The 23,394-nt window shown below is 37.9% G+C and overlaps 3 protein-coding genes across 10 annotated transcripts in view; 2 read left to right on the top strand and 1 right to left on the bottom strand.

Annotated features, from left to right (window-relative positions):
• RAD17 (RAD17 checkpoint clamp loader component) overlaps positions 1-3,979 on the bottom strand; it is a 31,884-nt gene extending 27,905 nt beyond the window's left edge. For all 4 annotated transcript variants that reach the window (XM_029218714.1, XM_029218716.1, XM_029218718.1 and 1 more), the window contains exons 1-3: positions 3,853-3,979; positions 2,525-2,628; positions 352-609 (exon numbers count right to left, since the gene is read on the bottom strand). In XM_029218714.1, the coding sequence (XP_029074547.1) occupies positions 352-609; positions 2,525-2,628; positions 3,853-3,868 (378 nt within the window). In that variant the 5' untranslated portion in view covers positions 3,869-3,979. The remainder of the gene's footprint in view (positions 1-351; positions 610-2,524; positions 2,629-3,852) is intronic.
• Positions 3,980-4,102: 123 nt separating this feature from the next.
• On the top strand, positions 4,103-18,884 carry AK6 (adenylate kinase 6). 2 transcript variants are annotated; one of them, XM_029217960.1, is made up of 5 exons: positions 4,103-4,145; positions 6,431-6,523; positions 15,469-15,527; positions 15,639-15,784; positions 18,352-18,874. In XM_029217960.1, exons 1-5 carry the CDS (start codon positions 4,121-4,123, stop codon positions 18,542-18,544), a joined length of 516 nt encoding a protein of 171 aa, XP_029073793.1. In that variant the 5' UTR covers positions 4,103-4,120; the 3' UTR covers positions 18,545-18,874. The 2 variants fall into 2 exon arrangements, with proteins under 2 accessions (XP_029073793.1, XP_029073792.1); XM_029217959.1 differs by having other exon boundaries at positions 4,104-4,340; positions 18,352-18,884.
• Positions 4,104-8,963, top strand: TAF9 (TATA-box binding protein associated factor 9). 4 transcript variants are annotated; one of them, XM_029217955.1, is made up of 3 exons: positions 4,104-4,340; positions 6,431-6,523; positions 7,506-8,553. In XM_029217955.1, exon 3 carries the CDS (start codon positions 7,523-7,525, stop codon positions 8,318-8,320), a length of 798 nt encoding a protein of 265 aa, XP_029073788.1. In that variant the 5' UTR covers positions 4,104-4,340; positions 6,431-6,523; positions 7,506-7,522; the 3' UTR covers positions 8,321-8,553. The 4 variants fall into 4 exon arrangements, with proteins under 4 accessions (XP_029073788.1, XP_029073790.1, XP_029073789.1 ...); XM_029217957.1 differs by lacking the exon at positions 4,104-4,340 and adding an exon at positions 4,341-4,592 and having other exon boundaries at positions 7,506-8,562; XM_029217956.1 differs by lacking the exon at positions 4,104-4,340 and adding an exon at positions 4,637-5,435 and having other exon boundaries at positions 5,593-6,523.
• Positions 18,885-23,394: the final 4,510 nt, after the last annotated feature.

Here is a 23,394-nt window from a genome sequence, read left to right as displayed (position 1 = left end):
AACTGATCCCAATATATGAAAATTTGAGACACATATGCAATTATAAAATATTTTAAAATCCTGTTATACATTTTGGGAAGGGAATAAATAGGGAGGGGTATTACATTTAGCAAAATATTAAATGGATCAAGTCTATGTTGGGGGTTAAATTAAATCGAAGACAAATAACCAATGGTATACCTTCTGAATAACTGTTGGGAAAATTTGAGCCTTGGAATATAAAAAACCTAGAAATTATTATTTTTTTTCTAATTCATTTAGGCAGAAAGATTTTTATGAATATCTGAAAATGCACATCCCTCTCCTTCCTGAAACTAAATTACGTAGACTTGTTTGTATGTCATTTATTACCTGCGTTTCTGGTTTGTATTTATCCACCCATGGTTCATTTTCTGACAGATATTCTTTTGAATTTTCTAGACCATAAATCTGCTTTGAGGAAGATAGGTTTCCTCTTTTTCTAGCTGGAAATTTGCTACTTTCTACTGTGGAAGGCACCTTTTTTCTTCTAAGGCTTGAGTTATTCACACCTAATGATGTGGCAGTAATAGTAGAGGTGCTTGTAGTCTCTGAAAAATCATCAAATGATGAGTCTACCCAGTTTGTTATCTGAAAAAAAGAAACCATGTAAACACTATTACATTTTTTTTGCATCTATTCCCTATATAACGACTCTATTAAAAAAATTCTTATACTTGTAACATTTAAAATAAAAATCTCACAAATTAGCTCTTTAAATAAAATTGACTCTGTATTAGTCATTTTTCTACTTTACAATAAGCATAAATGTATACTTATCTACTTGACCATGGTAATGATGGATGTCATATAAATGAATATAGAATACCAACTTAATTCTTTTTATTAATTATAATCTTCCCAGAATAAAGATTAGACTGATACTTTAAAAACTCATTTGTAGCTCTGAAACACAAATATTAAAATTACCTACCAAAAAAAGAAGTAAAACAGAATAAAGAAAAAAAGGCATTATTTTAACTATGTAGAGCAGTAAGAAAAGTAACACTTCTGCCTTGACCAGGTTAATACATTCACAAACTTAAGAACCATTTTATACATTCAAATAATCCCTACCGGCTTTAAGATATGTGAAGATAGGTCTAAGAATACTGACACTATGAATAGTTTGTAATTATGACTTGATTATATTTTTCTTCAGCTCATGAAGCAACTAATATGTTTATGAAAGGGAGGCAGGCTTTCCAGGGAGGGTGATTTGTCAGATTTGTTTAGGAAAACGAGTACTAGTTTAATAGAGCAGGAAAATCAGTGAGTTCTATTTCATGGTCTTCTAGTATATAGAAACTATTAACCCCTCTACGTTTCCCTTCAACACTTCCTTTTCTTTAAAATCCTTTTTAAGAATACACACAGAGAAATGCTAAATTAAGCAATTTTAACCTAAAAATATTTGAGCATTAAAAAGTGTTCTTTTTTTTAATAATTAGAATTTTAAAAGTGGACTTTTTCTTAACATTCCAACAGTATAAATCTAAAAAAATGTAGCTTAGTACCTGACTTTTGTAATTCCCTGCCTGGCTAACAAGATTATATTTTCCTTGAAGAATACTCAGCCATAGTTGTGAACCATTTATTTGACAATGCTCCTTTCTGGGAGACAAACAAAACAAAAAACAGAGGTTGGAGCTGAAAGTAGGCTCAGGAGAAGCAATACTTTCAAGTATTTTATGAATGTGAAATCAAACTTCATTCCTCTTATAAACAGAATCTAGGATTATGATCAGCAGTGGGTAAAGAAATGAAGACTTTTTGGAAAAAAAATTTTAGTCATAGCTACCCAATTTATTTCCTCCTCTTTAAAAAGACTATTACTAGTACTACAATTTTGGCCCCTTTCCTCTATTTTTAAGAGTACATAAAAATATCAGTAGTAAAAAAAAAAAAAAAAATATTAGTAGTAGTAAAACTCTTGATAGCAATTCTGATCTAGCGATTCCAATCTCCATGTTACTTATACATTTTACAGTTTTCTTATGTAAATATGGATTTCCATTTACTTTTAAAAAAAAGAGGAAGAGAAACAGCAAAGTTAAATAATTCACTTAGAGTAAGAGAAAAATCAGATCCACCACTAGGAAAACAGCTAACTTTCAGTATACTGTCTGATACCCATCCTACCCACCCACTAGCCTTGTTGAGAACTGGCACATTGAACCACCTAATTTCTAAGAAGCAGGGTTTGTTGTTAAGCTATAACACCAACTACAGCTCATGTATTTCCTTTTCTTCTATTGCTCTTTCATTCAAGAGTTTTCAGCCTTTTCTTTGTGACCAGGATTGTAAATAAACATTTTTTCAAAACTAAGGTTGTGTTTTCAGTGTACAGTTGTTTCACAATTTATTTTTGAACTTTTTAGATCACTAATTACAACAAATACTGGGCACCATTACTCTCATAGCAGTAATAAGTCATTGGGAACACATATAAAAATTTATAACTCCTTTTGGGCAGTTATCACATGGCCATTTTAGTGTATCATACCTTTGTGGAAGATGCCTTTGGTCTAAGAAAAGTTTTTGACATTATAAACTTTAATAGTTCCCATCCGTAGTATACAACCTGTAGTACATTAAAGTATAATTCACCTAGGGGAAAAAAAGAAAAAAAATCTCAAATTAAGAAAAACTGTAAAACAGAAATAATTAATATATATTGATAAAAATCAACGACATAATAAAGTTAAGGCTCAAGAACTAGTGAAAGAGAACACAGCAAACATACATGCAGCAAGAAATCAAAATACTAAAATAAATTTTACTTTTAATGACTATAACTGTCAAATTATCTGTGGTGATGTAACGTTTTTCCTACAAACTCAATAATGTATTAGAGAAAACAGAAAAACTACACATTTGTGAACCTATCTTTTGTCATTAAGAAAAATTAAACAATTTTATTTGTGTAGTTTTCATCTGAAAATTAAAATTCCCCACATTTCAAATTATAAAATTTCAAAAAATTTTCCAAAATTTCAAAAATAATAACAAAAAAAGCACCATACAATGAATTCAGACTTATCACTTACTTTGGACAAAGACTTTATATCTTACAGTAAACTTTTTCCATAACTGTTGTTATTTGAATAAGTTATTATGAAATTTTTTGGCAACACTGCTTTCTGACTTTCATAGATCTTCAATGTTTATACAAACTAGTGAACTCACCAATTTTAAGTTAGCCAGAAGGAAAGTTTTTTAAGGTCTACAAACCTGTAAGCTGAGCTTTATAGTTTGGAGTCACACATAATTTATGTGTAAATACTTCCACACACTAGAAAACAAATCATACACACACACACACACAAATTGTTCACGACTAGAGAAGTTTTTGCTTTGCGGTTTCAAAGAGATACATAGGTGGAAAACACAGAGTTGGCAGCTCGAAATAAAAGACGCAGACTGTTGTTATAGTCAGGACTCTAGTCGCTCTTTGAAAGCAAGACTGACAGTTACCTCCTTGAAAAAGCAGGCAATTGTCCTTGATGGTACCAGGTTTCTGAAATGAGACGTCAGAGACAGAAGAGAACCTGAAGAGTATTTCTAGCAAACCCACCACCATCCTACACACTGCACTGGGGATACTAAGCTCACATATTCGTCCAACGTAATACTGCTAGTCAACGTAAAGCCGAGATGAGCTCGCGTGCTCCGGCTCCAGGCCAGAGCTCTGCACCCCGACCCGTCTCATCCCCAGATGGGATGGGCAGGTCGGGAGGAGGAGCCATCAGAGTCTGGGAAGGCGAGAAGGCAGAAATGGACTCGCGTCTCTACGACATATATACACCGCAGCCCCAGCCGCGGCAGCCTTACCTTCCGGTAGCTGCATCCCCTCGTGGGCCGAGAGGAGCGGTGGAGCCCAGGCTCAGCTCCAGGTGCAAGGGATGCCACCCAGCCCTAACCGGGCTCAGCGCGGAACCCTCTTGGAGGTCCCGCCTCCCGGGGACCTTCCAGGTCGGTCGGCGCTTCCGCGACACAGCCCGAAAGGCGGGGCCTCCTAAGGAGCTACTGTCTTAGGCATCCAGCGCATTGCCTGACCGGAAGCGCCGACCCGACGCGTGCTCGTACTTCGGACACTGCGATGGAAGCGTGTCATAGAAAGCCAGGTAACCAATGATGGGTGACGAGGCGGCGGAGGTGGGTCGCGAGCGACACTCCAGGCCTCGAGTACGCCGGCGCCACTGGCGCTTGCCGTTACCCTCCCCTTCTGGCCCCTCCCTGTAGCGTGTAGGGCGCTTGTGCAGAGGCGTCGGGAGCCAGCGCGGCGAGGACCATGTTGCTTCCGAACATCCTGCTCACTGGTCAGGGGGCGCACTGGGGGTTGTGGTGGGCGGCGGGGCTGGCGCGGGGCGCGGAGTGCTCTGAGGCCTGGAAAGCCCGAAGTGGGGTCGCTTAGTGTTCTATTGCAAGGCTCGGCGAGGGTCGCGTGGAGTTGTAGTTGTCAGGGCCTGTACCCCCCGCCCTCGCGACGGTTTTGCACGAGGCTGGGGGAAGGGGACGACGGACGTTAATTCTTTTGCTCAGAGGTTGGCTACTCGGTGAGGCGGAGAGAGGTAGATAATATACAGTTCCCTTTTTTGGCAAGCTGCCTAATCTTTCGTAATCAGGTTTTTGTCTGTAAAATGGCTGTTGCTTCTTTACTTGGCGGGGTGTCTTTGCGTGGTTAGCGAGATAAGGTAAGGCAGTATTTGGCCCTTAGTAGATCCGCTCATGGTGGATGTTTTAGTCCTTAGGCCTCTAGGGCCGTCTCTTATTTTCCCTTTGTATCTGAGAGATTTCGATGAAGGAGTTCGGATATTTGCGGTGTGGGGTGATAAATTTGCTGTATACGCTTGCGGAGTTAGCATGAGAGGCTTTTTCTTTGTGTTTTAAGAAGTAAAGGCATCTACTGAGCATCTCTGGTCGTTTCTCGTAGAGATGCTGTAAAATTCCCGGGCTGATCGTGGGGTTTTTTTCTGGGTCTTTGGATCCATACTCAGGGCGCTTGTTACCTGTGAGGGGTAGTAAAATGCCGCATAACGACTTTAAAAAATATTTCTGGTCGTTTAACTCTGAAAATGTTTACTAAATTGTAGTGTTTAATAGCATCATAGGGCATTCCTGGAAAAATCTAATGGGTGTAGATGCTGTTGCAGCACAATAAAATTTGAGGCGCTGTTTGTGGCTCAAAGCCAAGTTTTATCCTTTAACAAAACGTAAGCATATTGGCAGCGCACAAGTCCTGTCTGTGTCTGAGAGTAGCAGATTAACCTCAACAGGTTACTATTTAGCCTTTAAGCGTCCTTAAGGGGAAGATTTTACAATATCTGATTTGTTTGGGTCAGACAGTGTCTTGGTTTTTTAATATTAAGCCATATCGTCAAAAGTCTAAATGTGAGCGTTTTATTGAAAACATGGTGAGTTGAGGATTCAGACTTGGTGTATTATAGTGGACTGGAGGTAAAAATGTTATTGCCCTTATAGGTAGACTTGACTTATTCCTTCCTTTTTTTTTTTTTTTTTTGCGTTACGCGGGCCTCTCACTGTTGTGGCCTCTCCCGTTACGGAGCACAGGCTCCGGACGCGCAGGCTCAGCGGCCATGGCTCACGGGCCCAGCCGCTCCGCGGTATGTGGGATCTTCCCGGACCGGGGCACGAATCCGTGTCCCCTGCATCGACAGGCCGACTCTCAACCACTGCGCCACCAGGAAAGCCCAATTCCTTTTATCTTTAATTATAATGATCAGGTTTTGTAATTTCAGTGGCGTTAGTTCAAGTTGAAAATTAAGTGTTTGATTATTTATCTTGAAACAATAAATATAAAAAAGGGAAGGTGAAGAACAATGTATAGTATGGCCATTTATGTAGAAGGAAATATATGTTGTGTGTATGTATGTATGCACGCAATGTGTATATGTACACGTGTAGTACTACCGTATATTTGCATATATATGGATGTATACACAAACATATGTATATGACTTCTTTGGAGAGATACATAAGAAAGTGGTTTACACTGGTTGTCTCTAGGGAAGAGTATAGTGGATATTCTTTCATACTGCTTAACTTTTTTCCATGAACAATTTAATTTTTTTAAATTAAAGCAAATAAATGATGGCAGTTTATTTGAGGTAGCTAGTTTTATTCTGGGAATTTCCATGGTGGTGGCAGACAGTCTGTAATTGTCATCAGATTCTCCCAAGCTCCACTCCTGGTGAAATCAGATACACTGGGTGAAATTCTGATCTTCAGCAGGCTTTGGGTAGTTTTGATTAGATTATGGTGTGTGTAATTTTATATAGGATTGCTAATTAGGAAACTCTTCAGTTGTTAAGAACCTTAAGAAGGCAGATTAGAGGCTAAAGTCTAATAAGTATTCATGAACAGTATTTTTCTGTGGCTTGTCTTGCAGGTACACCAGGGGTTGGAAAAACCACGCTAGGCAAAGAACTTGCATCAAGATCAGGACTAAAATACGTTAATGTGGGTGATTTAGCACGAGAAGGTAAGGGGCACTTTGGTGTTAGATTTGTTGAAAAAAGTGAAAGGAATAATGGAGTATTAGTACTGTACTTGTGAGAAGGTACAAAAAGCAGAGAAAAATTGCCATAAAGGAATTGATGCTCTGTTGGGGACCCATAGAAATAGAACATATTGTCTCATGCTGTGTCCTAGTTATTTTGACCACTACATCCCCTCTGCAGTTGGCTAGCAGTTCTTGTGGACGGTAATAAGTGGGATAGCTTCCAGGAAGATAAGACTTAGGACAGTTTGAATATGAGGAAGAGGGAGAGTATTTTTGAGTTGGGCAAACACGTAAAGGTCAGGGTGGTGCTAAGCATATATATCTATGGAGACAGTGAGTATATGAGCTCACTGGAAGGGCATGATTTTGAACTCAGGCAGTAGGACATGGCTGTCCTATGGTCTTTTCTTAGATTAGTTTATAGGTGCACGCCTGTAAGCAACTGCACTTTTTTTTTTTTTTTTTTGCGGTACGCGGGCCTCTCACTGTTGTGGCCTCTCCCGTTGCGGAGCACAGGCTTCGGATGTGCAGGCTCAGCGGCCATGGCTCACAGGCCCAGCCTCTCCGCGGCATGTGGGATCTTCCCGGACCGGGACACGAACTTGTGTCCCCTGCATCAGCAGGCGGACTCTCAACCACTGCGCCACCAGGGAAGCCCCAACTGCACATATTTTAAAATGATGTATGTTTTTGGTTATTTTACCCTGTTTTTCCCCAATCTTTTATCACTCCCTTATTTGTGTCTTCATCTTTTTATATTCTCTAATGGGTAGAAAATAAATTTAAGTGAAGGGAACTTTAAATGTGCCTCATTAAAATTAAAAAGATTTAGCGTATTTTTTAATTTATATTTTTTAAAATTTAACATGTATTTTAAAATTTTAAAGTTCCTGACAGTTGCTACTGAAGTAACTATTTCAGGTTTGATCTAATGTACATATTTTTTTCAAATGATCTAAAGTCTGATCACCGGATATCATGGAGTCTGGCAAGATGGCTTCTCCCAAGAGCATGCCGAAAGATGCACAGATGATGGCACAAATCCTGAAGGATATGGGGATTACAGAATATGAACCAAGAGTTATAAATCAGATGTTGGAGTTTGCCTTCCGATATGTGACCACAATTCTAGATGATGCAAAAATTTATTCCAGTCATGCTAAGAAGGCCACTGTTGATGCAGACGATGTGCGATTGGCCATCCAGTGTCGTGCTGACCAGTCTTTTACCTCTCCTCCCCCGAGAGATTTTTTATTAGATATTGCAAGGCAAAGGAATCAAACCCCTTTGCCATTAATCAAGCCATATTCAGGTCCTAGATTGCCACCTGATAGATATTGCTTGACTGCTCCAAATTATAGACTTAAATCCTTACAAAAAAAGGCATCTACTTCTGCGGGAAGAATAACAGTTCCACGGTTAAGTGTTGGTTCAGTTACTAGCAGACCAAGTACTCCCACGCTTGGCACACCAACCCCACAAACCATGTCTGTTGCAACTAAAGTAGGGACTCCAGTGTCCCTGACAGGGCAAAGGTTCACAGTACAGATGCCCACTTCACAATCCCCAGCTGTAAAAGCATCAATTCCTGCAACATCAGCAGTTCAGAATGTTCTAATTAATCCATCACTAATTGGGTCCAAAAATATTCTGATCACCACTAACATGGTGTCATCACAGAACACTGCCAGTGAAGCACCAAATGCATTGAAAAGAAAACGGGAAGATGATGACGACGACGACGACGACGACGATGACGACTATGATAACTTGTAATGTAGTCTTGGTGCATGTAACATGTATACTTGGTTTTGAATCCATTGTACTGAGATTAAACATGCATGCTAGATGTTTCCATGTTGTGTTCTAGAAAAATAGTATTTAATGAGCAAATATGGTTACCATACTTTTCAATTGAGATACTGTGTTGGATTTTCTTTAATAGGGTTAGTAATGGTTTTTCATCAGCTTTTAAGTGTAAAAAATAAAGTTGTAATTCATCCATTTGATTGTTGGTACTTTGGCGATAATGTTTTTACATTTTTAGATGCAATTTTCTGCCTCATTATCACCAACAGAAATAACAGTTGCAAAAGCTTGAAGTCGTTGCAGTCTGTTCCTTACCAATAGTCACTTCTAGTGTCTTCACATGTTTAGGTTATAGTATGATCTCTGGTGTGTAAGTCACTCTTACGGGCCATTCTTTCAGATTGCTGAAGTATACCATGTCTGTTTTTTAGAGAGACCACTTGGTCAGGATTTTTATTTATAGCGAATCCTCTCCATTTAGATTTATCTTTCTCAATTGCCAGACTTCTTCCTAGGTCCCATTTTTCTATCCCTTTGGATATATTTAAGGACCCTTGGTGTGGCTCCCAGTATCTTACCACTTAAAAATTTTTGAAGTTTTAGGGCTTCCCTGGTGGCGCAGTGGTTGAGAGTCTGCCTGCTAATGCAGGGGACACAGGTTCGAGCCCCGGTCTGGGAAGATCCCGCATGCCGCGGAACAACTGGGCCTGTGGGCCACAACTACTGAGCCTGCGCTTCGCAACAAGAGAGGCCACAATAGTGAGAGGACCATGCACCGCGATGAAGAGCGGCCCCCACTTGCCACAACTAGAGAAAGCCCTCGCACAGAAACGAAGACCCAACACAGCAAAAATAAATTAATTAATTAATAAACTCCTACCCCCAACATCTTTAAAAAAAATTCTTTTTTGAAGTTTTTTCCCATTATTCCTTTTTGCAGGTCAATTTTTGTGCATCTTTGCTTGTCATATTCTTGATACTATAAGCTAGTATCATGCTTATATTTTTAATCCAGGTTTGGAATTCAAATTATAGTTAATAAAACTTAGGTCTTTCTTTGCTACTGTGCATAGCTTGACATTCTCCATTTTATACCTATATGAAATCTGGTTTTGTTCCTTTGCCTGTTGAACTTTACTCTTTTTGACAGGTGATTTCAGAGTCACATACGTCAGTCAATTTCAGTCATGTCTTCCAGTTCTCATCTCACCCACTCAATATTTCTAAACTTAATGAAATTACTGTATAATCTGTCATGAATATTACTGAGAGCAACAGTAACACCAGACCAGGGATGTTCCACTGTGAGACACTCCTTTTCCTCTTCACTGAGTCTCCTTGTACTCAAAAGATGTGTGTACACTTGATGGTGCGTGGTCCTGACCATCCTCTTTGTATTTTATTGAGATTATTTCATGAGGATCTGCCTTAAAGGAAAAGTGGAGCTTTTTTCCCTCCCATTATGCCAGATACAGGATTTCTGATCTGATTTGACATGTGTTAGATGAGGTGCTTTATAGTGATTTCAAAATGTACCAGATATTTTCCCTCCGATGCCATCTGATGCCATCTGAGTGTATCTGAAAATCTTACTAGGAAATAGTCTGAGACATTTCAGCCTCCTCATTTTTTCCAAATGGTAATATGTTGTAAGGGAAACCATGCAATCTTCTATAAAGCAGTGTGGTTCTCAACAGGGGGTGATTTTTGCCCTCCAGGGGACATTTGGCACCTTCTGAGATGTTTTGGTAGTCATAACTGGAGTGGGGGGGTTGCTACTGACCTCTAATGGGTAGAGTCTAGGGATTCTGCTGAACATCCTACAACTCACAGGACAGCCCTCCACCCCCATAACAGAATTATCAAGCTCAAAAGGTCAGTAGTATTTCAGGTTTAGAAACCCTGCTATAAGGAAGGAGACAAAAAACAAAACTGGTTTTAAACAAATGTGTCTGAATGGAGTTTATTGCCATCCTAGTAGTCATGTTGAATGGCTGTATTATTTGTAAGAGACCTTCTTTATGACATTTAGAACTAAAGCAGAAAAAAAAAAAAAAAAAAGAACTAAAGCAGGAAAAATTAGGTGGGGAATTAAGCTTAATAAAACTATGGAGAGTCCTGAATGTGGAGTGACCAAGAATGCTTTTCTTACCGCTGTTCTTCCAGTCTCGCATTCCTCACTTGATGTCCTTTCCCATATGCAATCATTTAATTAAACTTCTACCAGCATCCTTAATTTTCCTGCCACCAGTTCTATCAGTCTTCAGCCTCTATGCCTAACCCCAGGATGCTCATATGTCTAGACATTGGGTGCGTTTCAAATATCTGGCCCTCAACACTTAAAATCTTGATGTGTTTCTAAGGCAGGGGTTGGCAAGCTGCAGCTGTTTTTGTAGGAGCCACTAGCTAGATTAGGCTGCAAATCTGAAGTATTTATTGTCTGGCCCTTTACAGAAGAAGTTTGCCATTCCCTCTCTAACCTATGTGTATCGCATTTTTTTCCCTCACCTGAATCAACTACCACTGGAAGCCTTTGAAACTTCTCCGTTGTCCTCTCTCCAACACTGCTCTCCCAATCTTTTCATCTGATTCTCTCCTTCCCACCATATATATACCTCTTTCCCCTGTGAACTCATTGCAGCCATCTTGTAATCCTGCCCCTCCCTCTGGTAATTTCATTGACTCAGGACTAGTTAGTCCTTTTTACTTATAACTCTTAAATTTATTATTAAAACTTAGCCCAACATCTAGACATCTACTAGATTAAACCATCTGGATAGTTCCCACATATTTCCAAGTTAATGTTTAAAAAGCACATGTTCTGAAGTCATCCCTGACTGCTTGCCCATCCCTGATTCCTGTCACCCACACATTAAAAACGCATTTACACACTACACAGATGCACTTGTCTCCTAATCTTGATAGTTTAAAAAATCTTTTTGATACCCCTATCCCATTCCTAAGACCATTAACGCTGTGTCCCTTTGGTACCGCTATACCATTCTCAAGACCATTCGTGCTGAATCTCTTCTTCAGTATCTCTTCCCTCCCTCTTCTGTACACCATCATTATGTCCTTTAAAAAGGGGGCGGGTGGGGAGAGGGGATGAAATTACTTGAACTTTTTAACGATAAAGGCCACTCACCTTAATGAAGTAATGAACTGGCCACAGTTTACCTTCAGCCCTTCCCTGCAGCCACTATGCCCTATGTCCCCTTAAGTCTACCCACAGTGCACTATTGTTCTTCAAACGCATGGGGAGTCTTCCATCTCCATGTCCTTATACATGCTATTCCCTTTACCTGTACATGCCCTTCCTCATCTGTCTTATAAACAGTTCCTTAAAAGGCCCTACTCGAATGCCGCATCTTTTGGTGCTAACTTCTCTTGGCAGAATTCATTGCTCTCTTTGCATAAAAGGCCAGGTATCAAAGCTCCCAATCCTTCTAAACCAATTAACTTCTTATACTAATTGCATTAGTACAGATGCAAAATAGATGACTAGCATCCCTATATGGTTAGCTTTAAAGAACGGCTTTCACGTAAGTGTATAAATGATAGGATGGCAGTTAAAGGAAAGGTCATGTTTTTATAGCTTGACTAATGACAGCTTGGAAGGTCTTTTTAAGGTAAGAAGTTCATTTTAACCGGCTCCACAATCAATTTTTTTCTGCAAGTAATTTATCTAAGTAAATCATAAAACTTCGTTTAGGAAACGGATTTAATTTTCTAAGTTTCGATAATTTGATGAAATCAAGCTTTTTTTTCCTCTTTGCCATATGAAGATCCACTGTAGAGACAATTATAAATGTGACTACCAGTTGAAGTTTCTAAAGTAGCACAAATTTTTCCTCTTTTTGGAAATTTGAAACAAAGTTTAGAATTCATCTCTCTCCATTCCTTGTAGTACAGGTTATAATTATCACCTAAAATTCTGCAGTAGCTTTTATATGGTATCCATGCTTCTTCTGGACTTGCTTCCTTCCAACTCCACACAGAAATCAAAATGATTTTTAAAAATTTGAAATCAATCATGTCATTTCATGCTTAAAATGCTGTAATGATTTTCCTTTGCTTTGGGATAAAGTCTAAACAACTCAGTGCAGCCTTCAAGGTCTTTTTTTTTAATTAATTTATTTATTTTTTGGCTGTGTTGGGTCTTCATTGCTGCGTGCCAGCTTTCTCTAGCTGCGGTGAGCGGGGGCTACTCTTCGTTGCAGTGCGTGGGCTTCTCATTGTTGTGGAGCACGGGCTGTAGGCTCGCGGGCTTCAGTAGTTCTGGCACTCCGGCTCAGTAGTTGTGGCTCGCGGGCTGTAGAGCGCAGGCTCAGTAATTGTGGCGTACGGGCTTAGTTGCTCCACGGCATGTGGATCTTCCCAGACCAGGGCTCAAACCCGTGTTCCCTGCATTGGCAGGCGGACTCTTATCCACTGCACCACCAGGGAAGTCCCTCAAGGCCCTTTTTAATCTGGCCTTAATCCCCCTGACCCCTTATCACTTATTTTCTAACTATTCTGAAAGACTTTTCCTCCCTTGAAAGGCTTGCCCTCCTTAGTCTCTCTGCCTTTGAATATCTTGTTTTCTCTGTTAAGAATCGTCTTACCTACCTTTTTTTCCTGAGCTAACTGCTTCAAGTTTCCACTTAGAAGTTACCTGCTTCAGGAAGCCTCCTCTAATATCCCAAGTTTATGTTCCTAACCTAAAAGGTCCCCATGTTATTGCTCCCAGAGCACCATGATCCACAGCATTAAATATTACAATTTCCAGGTTACTTGTCTGTCATCTCCCATTTTATTGTCAACTCTTCGAGGGAAGGACTGTGTTGGTCTTCTTGTTCAATTTGTTCACTATTATATCTTCCTTACCTCTGTAATTACTGGTACATGGTGTTTGATAAATGTTTTTTGAAATGAATGTTGGAAAGCTTGGATTACACTATTTTATTAATATGTATTCACATGACTTAAGAAATCCTGCATTTCAGCATTGCAGCATATAAAGACTTTAATTCTAAAAGCTAATACTGCTATAGTTGTCTGTGTTTTAGGCAGCATATATTTTTAAAGATTTAACTAGTCTGGATTTAAAATATGAAGGAACATTTATCTACTCCAGATTCCCACATAGTACAAAATCAGCTGTAGGTATTCTTAGATTTTGTGGCATTGTAAAAAAAAAAAATATATATATATATATATATACATATATAGTATTGTAAAAATAACAAATTTAACAACCTGATATTTTACTTACTTAAGTTTAATTACATAATATTTTAGCAAGTTAGTAAACAAGATTTAACTAATTCGCTATTGTTGAACATTTTAAAGCATCTTCTAAAATTTTTTTCTGGTTTGAAATTCAATGGTCAAAAGAAATCTCTGAACGGGTATGACGTTTTACTTTTAAAAATTATTCGTTTCCAGAGTCAGTTTACTAAATGCATGTATAACTAATATAACAGGTATAAAAAGCCTCATTTAAATTTTCATCTCTTTAGTAGCTGGGAAAGTACAGTATTTTTTCATGTATTGTTTACTAATTATCTTTTCCATCCTGTGTGAATTTTTTTCTTATTCTTTGTTAAGCTACTTATTGTTATTTTGAATTTAAGGTATTTATATAATCTACATTTCAGTCCTTTGTCCTAGTATTTCTCCCTGCCATTTTTCATTTTTTAAAAACTATATTATTTTTCATCGAACAGAGATTTAACATTTTATATGTTTCAATCAATTATTTTATTTTTTTTCACAAACTCAACTGTATCATACCTTTGTAGGTTTAATTTTCCATTAGTTATCTTTGGAATTAAGAAATTAGCTCTTGGGGCTTCCTTGGTGGCGCAGTGGTTGGGGGTCCGCCTGCCAACGCAGGGGACGCAGGTTCGTGCCCCGGCCCGGAAGGATTCCGCATGCCGTGGAGCAGCTGGGCCCGTGAGCCATGGCCGCTGGGCCTGTGCGTCCGGAGCCTGTGCTCCTCAATGGGAGAGGCCACAACAGTGAGAGGCCTGCGTACCGCAAAAAAAAAAAAAAAAAGAAATTAGCTCTTTAATTCAGCTAGGGTTTGTGGTGTAAAGTAAGGGTTTAGATTAGTTTCTATATTGTTAACCAGTTTTCCCCATACCAAGACAGTTTAACTTTTTAGCTGATAAGAGTTTCTGGTAACTGAACTGTAACCCAAGAAGTCAGAGGCCACACTAGGATGCTAGAGAAATGGTTCATGCGCCCAGAATCAGCCCACAGACCCTCCAGGAAGACAGTTAAAACTGCCTTTGTGCCTTCCACAAACCCTCAGGACCACCCCTTCGTCACTTCAGAACTCACGCTCCTTTGAAGCTCATTTCAACCTGTGCCAAACTATTAAGGGGAAAGAGGTGGGAAGACTATAGCATGCTCTTCGAGATGGCTAGAAGAATGATCTAAGCCTGCCTTAAGAGTATATACCTCCTAGGGATTCAGGGTGAGGGTGGGATTGGTATGTCTCACCTCCTTAAGACACACTTCCTTTGAAAGGAAGCTTTAATTTGTTGAAAAATTCTTATGTTAGATTTAAATCTGCCTTCTTTATGCCTGCCCCCATCATTCTTGTTTTACCTTCTGAAATAAGATATTCAACCCTTGGCTTTTGGGGATGCTGGAATTCTAGAAGTGAAGGAGCATCTGGGTACTGACTCTCCTTCCCCAAACCCCATGAAGATGTGACCTCAGTGACAAAGGGTTCATTTCTGGAATCAGGAACCTGCTGTTCCTTTTAATAAGTTTCATATCCTTGGCCTAATAAATCTGGAACTTAATCTCCTGTTAATGTGTGTATGAGTGTTTGTATCCATGTGTCCCCTCTTCGCACCAATCTGTAGCTCACTGAAACTAGTTCTCTTCTACTAATAGCCCCACAAATTCTGAAGTTGGCTATTATTCATTCTTTTTCAGGTATTTTGTTATCCAGGTTTCCTTCTAGACAAAATTCTAATTTATCAATACTGCTCTTCATGTTTGCTGTCCATATGACATCTATTGTATTAGTGCCCTCCCTTGTCTCTAAGAGTAGTTGAAAATTACTGAAAGTTACTTAGAAAATACTACTTTAATATGTCAACGTAGATCTCTTTTAGGGCAGTTATATGATGGCTATGATGAAGAGTATGATTGTCCCATTTTAGATGAAGACAGAGTAAGTACGATCTTTTTTATACAGTATACATTTAAAAAAATTTTATAGGAAAGTTGACCTCAGTTTTTTTAAAGAGTATTCATCTTTTTTTTTTTCTCCCCTTTCTTACAGGTAGTTGATGAGTTAGAAAACCAAATGAGTGAAGGTGGAGTTATTGTTGATTACCATGGTTGTGATTTCTTCCCTGAACGCTGGTTTCATATAGTATTTGTGCTGAAAACAGATAACAGTGTTTTGTACAACAGACTTGAAACTAGGTAAGGAAGGAAGAACACTGAATCCTTGAAGTATTTTGTAAACTTTTACTCAGATTCCTGAAGTTGGCCAACATGAACATCATAAAAGGTTCTATTTGAGAACGTGACTACTTTATTTTGGTCTTATTATAAACCAAGTCTGTACGGTACCAACATTCTGAGCCTCACGGAAAAAGGTGCATTCGTAAAACGCAAGCAGTAGTTTCTGAGTAAATGAATACCTCAACTGACAGTCTGATTCAGTAAAATGTACTATATATCAACCCTACTTAGTCATGCTTTTTCCTTAATGTAAAACTTTTATAGGAAAACAGCCAAACCAATAACATACTCTTTGCTATGGAATGAACATTACCCACTCAAATCATCCTCACAACAGAAATGAGAAAGCTTATGAAAAGCTAAAGATAAATGTACATTTTACAACCTTTAACAAGATAAATTAACATTTCACAATATATTTGAGTTCATCCCTTCAGGAGAGCATCAGACTTAATCCAGAATAACCAGAAAAGCAAAATTTTATGGAAGACATTTTCCCACTGTCTTTTGATTCAAACTGTGGAAAAAAGGAGATTTTACAGGAATTTAGAAAGCAGTCTCCAAAAGGAAAACTCCAGAAGTTTGCCTAACTTCAGGTTCAGAATTTGTGGTTCTCACTGACTATAGTCAGCTCTGACTAAGCACCATTGGATGGGATACTTGCAAATTCTTGCACAAAAAAGTATAGTGGCAAATACATAGGGAAAGTTAGGTTGGAGCTATACCTAAAACTTTCATCATCTTTCTTTAGTCAGGGAAAAGCCATTAAAAATATTTGAACAGAGCAGTAATAGAGACAATACGGTACGTATGTGTTTTCTAAAAGACCATTTAACATTTTTATTAAAAATTACTATTTTATGTAAATAACTAAAGACTAAAGTATGAAAAAACTATGAGAAAGTAGTCTTGTTTTAACCGCTGAAAAAACTTACAAAGTTAATCACCTTAAAAAAGCTTTATTGAGATAAATTCACATACCATGTGAATTGTACACCCATTTGAAGTGTACAATTAAGTGGTTTTGAGTATATTCACAGAGTTATATATCCATTACTATAACCAATTTTTTAAAATGTTCATCACCCCTCCCCCACCAAAAAACCCATACCCATTGGCAGTCACTCTCCATTTCCCCTCAGTCCCTAGTCCTAAGCAACCAGTAATTTACCTTCTATCTCTGGATTTGCCTGTTCTGGACTTTTTATATAAATGAAATCATACAAAATGTGATCTTTTGTGTCTGGCTTCTTTCACTTAGCATAACGTTTTCAAGGTTCATCTGTGTTATGGCATGTACCAGTACTTCATTTCTTTTTATTGCCAAATAATATTCCATTATGTGGATATACCGTATTTTATTTATCCATTTATCAGATTATAGACATTTGGATTGTTTGCAATTTTTGGCAATTACGAATAATGCTGCCATGAACATTCATACACGTGTTTTTGTGTGAACATTACATGTTCATTCATTTATCTTGGGTATTGAATTTCTTTAGGAATAGGATTGCTAGGTCATATGTTAACCTTTTGGGGAACTGTCAGACCATTTTCCAGAGTGGCTGCACCACTTTACATTCCCAAGAGTAGTGTATGAAGCCGCCAGTATTTTCACATCCTTGTTATCTTTTTGATTGTAGCCATCCTAGTGGATGTGAAGTAGTATCGCATTGTGGTTTTCATTTGCATTTCCTTGATGGCTAATGATGTTGAGCATCTTTTTATGTGCTTATTGGCCATGTGTATATCTTTTTTGGACAAATATCCGGATCTTTTGCCCAATTTTTAATTTGGTTATTTGTCCTTTCTTTATTAAGTTACAAGCGTTCTTTACGTATTTTAGATGTAAGTCCCTTATCAGATATAAGATTAGCAGAAATTTTCTCCCATTCTGTGGGTTTTTTCATAAAGTTAATCACCTTTTAAGTACTTCAGTTTAATTTTGATTGTTACAAAGTTTAACTAATTTGAGTTTGAATTTTCCTTATCTTTTTTCACTAGCTAATGAGTTGGCTAATTTACATCCGCATAAAGATTATATAATTTTTTCAATGTCTTTGGAATTGGTAAAGTACAGATACATCTGTGTGATCAAGTACCCAATCAGTATATGCTATTCCTTATCATATGCATTTTATTTTATTATATGCCATCTATTTGTTTTATGTGTCTATATCTTAACTCCTTAACTCTTTTGAAATTTAGGACCATAGCTATAGACTATTTATCTCAGCTTGGCATCTGGCTTGAGGTAGGTAGATGTTTGCTAATTGAGTGGCTGACAGATTGTAGGGAAAAAAGTCTCAGACAAAGCTAAACTTTGGTCCTTAGTTTAACCCTCTCTCTTGTCAAAGAAGTCTCTCATATTCACAGAAGCCAATCTGTTTTCTCTAGGTAAAGAGCCTACAAGAAGTATTTTTGCGTGATTTTTCATGTGTTCAAAAGTGTCCAGTTTCTAGTCTGTTCCTAAAACTCCAGATAATGCCATTCAGTTTGTTTATCTTCTCTTTGCCTTCTAGGGGTTATAATCAGAAGAAACTAAAAGACAATATTCAATGTGAAATTTTTCAAGTTCTTTATGAAGAAGCCTTGGGATCCTACAAGGAAGAAATAGTGCATCAGTTGCCGAGCAATAAACCAGAAGATCTAGAGGATAATATCAATCAGATATTGAAATGGATAGAGCAGTGGGTCAAAGATCATAGCTCTTGACTTAACAAGAATGCCACTTTACAATCACTCTTGATACCTCTCTGCTGACATCATATAAATTGTTCAATTATCAGTATCAGTACAACTTTCTTATTGAAATTGTGCTGTTGGACTCATAGGTGGATAGTATAAAGGTTTATGTTTAGTTTTTTTCCTCCATGAGAAAGCTAAACAATCTCAAGTATAATGAATAGTATTATTAAGGATTGAGAGTTAAAACTGTAATTGTTTAATGCTTCAGTTGCTAAAGAATAAATCTGATCAAATGGTTGGATATCTTTTATTACAGAAGAAACTGAAGATGATCTCTTAAAATAAAACTTAGACTAAAGATAAAGCATCAGTCTTTCATTTTTATTTCTTTCTTTAAAAAAAATGGAAGTGGTAATACTTGCACTCTGTATAGAATTCAAAAGGTACAAAAGCGTATACAGATGGCGCCCAACTTACAGTGGTTCAGCTTAGGATTTTTCGACTTTACTATGGTGCAAAAGTGATACGCGTTCACTAGCAACCGTACTTTGAATTTTGATCTTTTCCTGGGCTAGCAACGTGCAGCACAGTACCTGGGACGCTGCGCAGCAGCAGGGAGCCGCAGCCCCCGGTCAGCCAGGTGATCGCGAGAGGAAACAACTGATACACACAACCGTTCTGTACCCATGCAGCCGTTCTGTTTTTCACTTTCAGTACAGTAGTCAAATTACAAGAGATAGTTAATCCTTTATTATAAAATAGGCTTTATGTTAAGATGATTTTGCCCAGTTGTAAGTTAATGAAAGTATTCTGAGCATGTTTAAGGTAGGCTAGGCTGGGGACCTCCCTGGTGGTCCAGTCGTTAGGACTCCACGCTTCTACTGCAGGAGGTGCGGGTTCCATCCCTGGTCTCGGAACTAAGATCCCACATGCTGCGCGGCGCAGCCAAAAAAAAATTTTTAAAGTAGGCTGGGCTAAGCTGTGATGTCTGGCAGGTCAGGTGTATTGAACGCATTTTTGACTTAGGATATTTTCAACTTATAGTGCATTTATCGGGAAGTAACCCCGTTGTAAGTCAAGGAAGATGTGTACCGGAAAGGTAGGTTTCCCTTCCAGGCCACCCTGTTCTTCAGTCACCACTAGATTCCCTCCCTTTAGGAAATAATGTTACTCATTTCCCGTGTATCTTTTCAGAGATTTTATGCCTGCAAAGCATGTGTGTGTGTGTACTTCTTTTTTTTAAGCGTATGGTAGCATACCATGCAAACTTCTGTCATTTCTTTTTCATTTAACATATTTTGGATATTATACCATCTTAGAACATACAGACCTTCCAATGCTTCATTCACTTTATTAAGGTATAATTCACATATCGTAAAATTCAGCATTTTAAAGTGTACAATCCGTTTTTAAAATCGTATTCACAAGATTGTACAACTGTCCCACGCTGTAACACTTCCTCACCCCACCCAACAGACATCCCATACCTATCAGCAGTCACTTCCCATTCTTCCCTTCTAGCCCCTTGCTATCACTAATCCACTTTGTTGCTATAGATTTGCATACTCTGGACATTTTATATAAATGGAATCATACAATATGTCGTCTTTTGTGTCTGGCTTCTTTCAATTAGCATAGTGTTTTCAAGATCATCCATGTGGAAGCTTTACGAATACCTCGTTCCTTTATATGGCTGAATAATATTCCACTGTATGGCTGTTCCACATTTTGTTTATCCATTCCATCAGTGGCAGAGTTGGGTTGCCTCCACTTTGGGTATTATGAATCATGAACATTTGTGTTCAAGTTTTTGTGTGGATGTATGTTTTCAACTCTTGGATATAGCTAAGAAGCAAACTGCTGGGTCATATTGCAACTGAGTTTAACATTTTGAGGAAATGCCAAACTTTTCCAGAGTGGTTGCACTACTTTATATTCTTACCATCCATGTATTAGGGATCTAATTTCTCCATATCCTTGACAACACTTGCTACTGTTCATCTAATAGCCATCCTGTAGATGTACAGTCATATTTCATTTTGGTTTTGATTTACATTTCTCTAATGATTAATGATGTTGAGCATCTTTGCATTGTTTGAGTCCCCTATTGATGGACATTTAGGTTGTTTCCAGCTTTTTTACTATTGCAAATGGTGCAAGGATAATAAGAAAGAATAGCATAGGGAACTATATTCAATATCTTGTGATGAACCATAATGGAAAAGAATACAAAAAACAATGTATATATATGTATAACTGAATCACTTTGCTGTACAGCAAAAATTAACATTGTAAATCAACTATACTTCAATAAAAAAATACAAAAAAAGAATAGCACATATATTACTATGTGGCAGGCACTGTTTTAAGCACATTTCAAAAAGTGAACTCTTAATTCACATGACTACTGTCTGAGGTGTAGGTATTATTATTGTCATTACAGGTGATGGAACCAAGGCACAGAAGGATTAAGTGACTTAAGATCACAGCAAAGTTATCAGAGTTTGGATTCCATCTTAGGCTCTTACCCACTGAGTTGTGCTGCCTAATGCGTATGCAACTTTGCACATGAGCAGGTTTATCAAGTAAATTCCTGGAAGATAAATTGTATGCAAGTATAACATTTAAAAGGTTCATTTTAATAAACAGATTACCTATAATGTAGACTCCATGCAAATCACTGTGGTGCAGAAGTCCTCCTAAAATAAATTCTTGACCTCCAGATGATTTTTTTTTTTTTTTTTTTTACCGGTACGCGGGCCTCTCACTGTTGGGGCCTCTCCCATTGCGGAGCACAGGCTCCGGACGCGCAGGCTCAGCGGCCATGGCTCACGGGCTCAGCCGCTCCGCAGCACGTGGGATCTTCACAGACTGGGGCACGAACCCGTGTCCCCTGCATCGGCAGGCGGACTCTCAACCACTGCGCCACCAGGGAAGCCCCAGATGATCTTAATCTAGTACACAAAGAAGATAAACACTCAAATGGACACTTTAAACAAATAGTAGATTGTGATACGTGCCCTTCTGGAGGTTCTAACATAATGAGAGAATAAAAGAAAAAAATTAAGGATCCATGACGTAGGATGCAGGTCCTTGAAGGATGGGTATGGAGAAGAAGGCTTACCCAGACTAGTAGGATACTATCACAAAGGTTTTACCAGTACTACGTGGGATCAAATCAAATATAGAATGAGGACAACTACTACTTCAGAGGACTACTATAAGGAGGAAACAAACAGTGCTTTACACATACTAAGCACTATATATGTGTTTGTTGTTATTTTTAGTAGTACTAGGCTGCTTTTTTTTTTTTTTGGCCACGTGGCTTGTGGGATCTTAGTTTCCTGACAATGGATCAAACCCATGCACCCTGCAGTGGAAGCATGGAGTTCTAACCAATGCACCGCCAGGGAATTCCCACTAATGGCTGTTTTGAAAAGACAATATTCTTTTCACTACTGGGATTCACTAAATTCTCTTGCTTGTCAACTGATTGCTAATAATTATCCATCCTAACACTAACATTGGCTCATAATAATAAAGATTTTCCTTCAACAGAAAGGAAATAATGGAATCTAATACATTATGAGAATCTTAAAAGTATTAATATACTTATTAATTTCAGCCCTAGGTTTTCATGTGAAACTAGTGACAATGCTTTAACATCTTATAGTTGCTTGAAAAAGGTCTTAAAAATAATCCTATTTACTGTTTGTCTCTGGTTTTATCCAAACCTACTTGTTAACTTTTTGTTTAAATAGGCTGATTTAAACCAAACTGAAGGAGATAAAAGTGTGGCAAATTTTAAATCATTTTATATTTCTTTAAATGAGACTTCTTAACGTGATTTATTCAGTTTCTCAAGAGTGTCTTAAGATAATAAGCTTTGATATGTGGATAACTAGTCATTTTTTCCACTTATGCTCTTCTTGTTATATTTTTATTTTTGCGGGCTTTGAAATAAGGTATTGGCCTTACTTGAGCCGTATTTCTTCTGCATTCTAAGCATGTCCTACCACCAATCCCTACCAACATTTAAATTCGTGTTTATCTTTAACACAAAAGTGATAGGGGTCAAAACTGCAGAGAAATATTTATTCTTTCCTATCAATGGGGGAGGGGGCAAAGTAAAAACAAAAACAAAAAACACTGTTCTTAATAACTTTGGTTGCTGCATATGTGAAAAACAAGATCATGAAAATTATACCTGTGCCTTTACTTAAAATTTATTCCTTAATCCTTTTGATGACATAAATCCCTTTGGCAGTCCGATGTAAGCTCTGAACCCACTTCCTCCAAGGAAATACAGATATACGTACTAACATAAAATGTTGCTTATATTTTTCAAAGATTCACAGGCCCCTGAAATCCATCTAGAGGTTTATTTTTTAAGGGGTTTATTTTTATGGAAGGGGAGATTAGAAAAATATAATTTGTTAAGCAAGACTAGCAAATAAAAAGCAAATTGGTCGTCCTGGAAGTCCTGTCCAGTGCATTAAGCAAGAAAATAAATAAAAGAGCTGAAAGGAATAAATAAGCTATTCTCAATCAACATGATTATTTATGCAGAAATTCCAAAGAGAAACCACACAAAAGCTACATGAATAACTGACCTTAGCAAGGTCACAGGATACAAGACCAATACACAAAAATCAAATGCATTTCCATATAGTAGTAACAACTGGAAATTAAAACAACAATACCATTTACAATAGAACCAAAAAGCATTACATACTTAGGTATAAATCTAACAAAATATGTGCAAGATCTGCATGCAGAAAATCAAATGAGAGAAATCAAAGATCCAAATGGATGGATATACCATGTTCATGAATTTCAAGACTCATAAATATTATTAACATGTCAGTTTTCTCCAA

This window comes from Monodon monoceros, unplaced genomic scaffold, assembly GCF_005190385.1.
Source record: "Monodon monoceros isolate NGI ecotype Baffin Bay Population unplaced genomic scaffold, NGI_Narwhal_1 Super_Scaffold_12, whole genome shotgun sequence".
Lineage (NCBI taxonomy): Eukaryota > Metazoa > Chordata > Mammalia > Artiodactyla > Monodontidae > Monodon > Monodon monoceros.
Note: the sequence above shows the minus strand (reverse complement) of the source record. Positions and strands in the feature narration are given on the sequence as shown.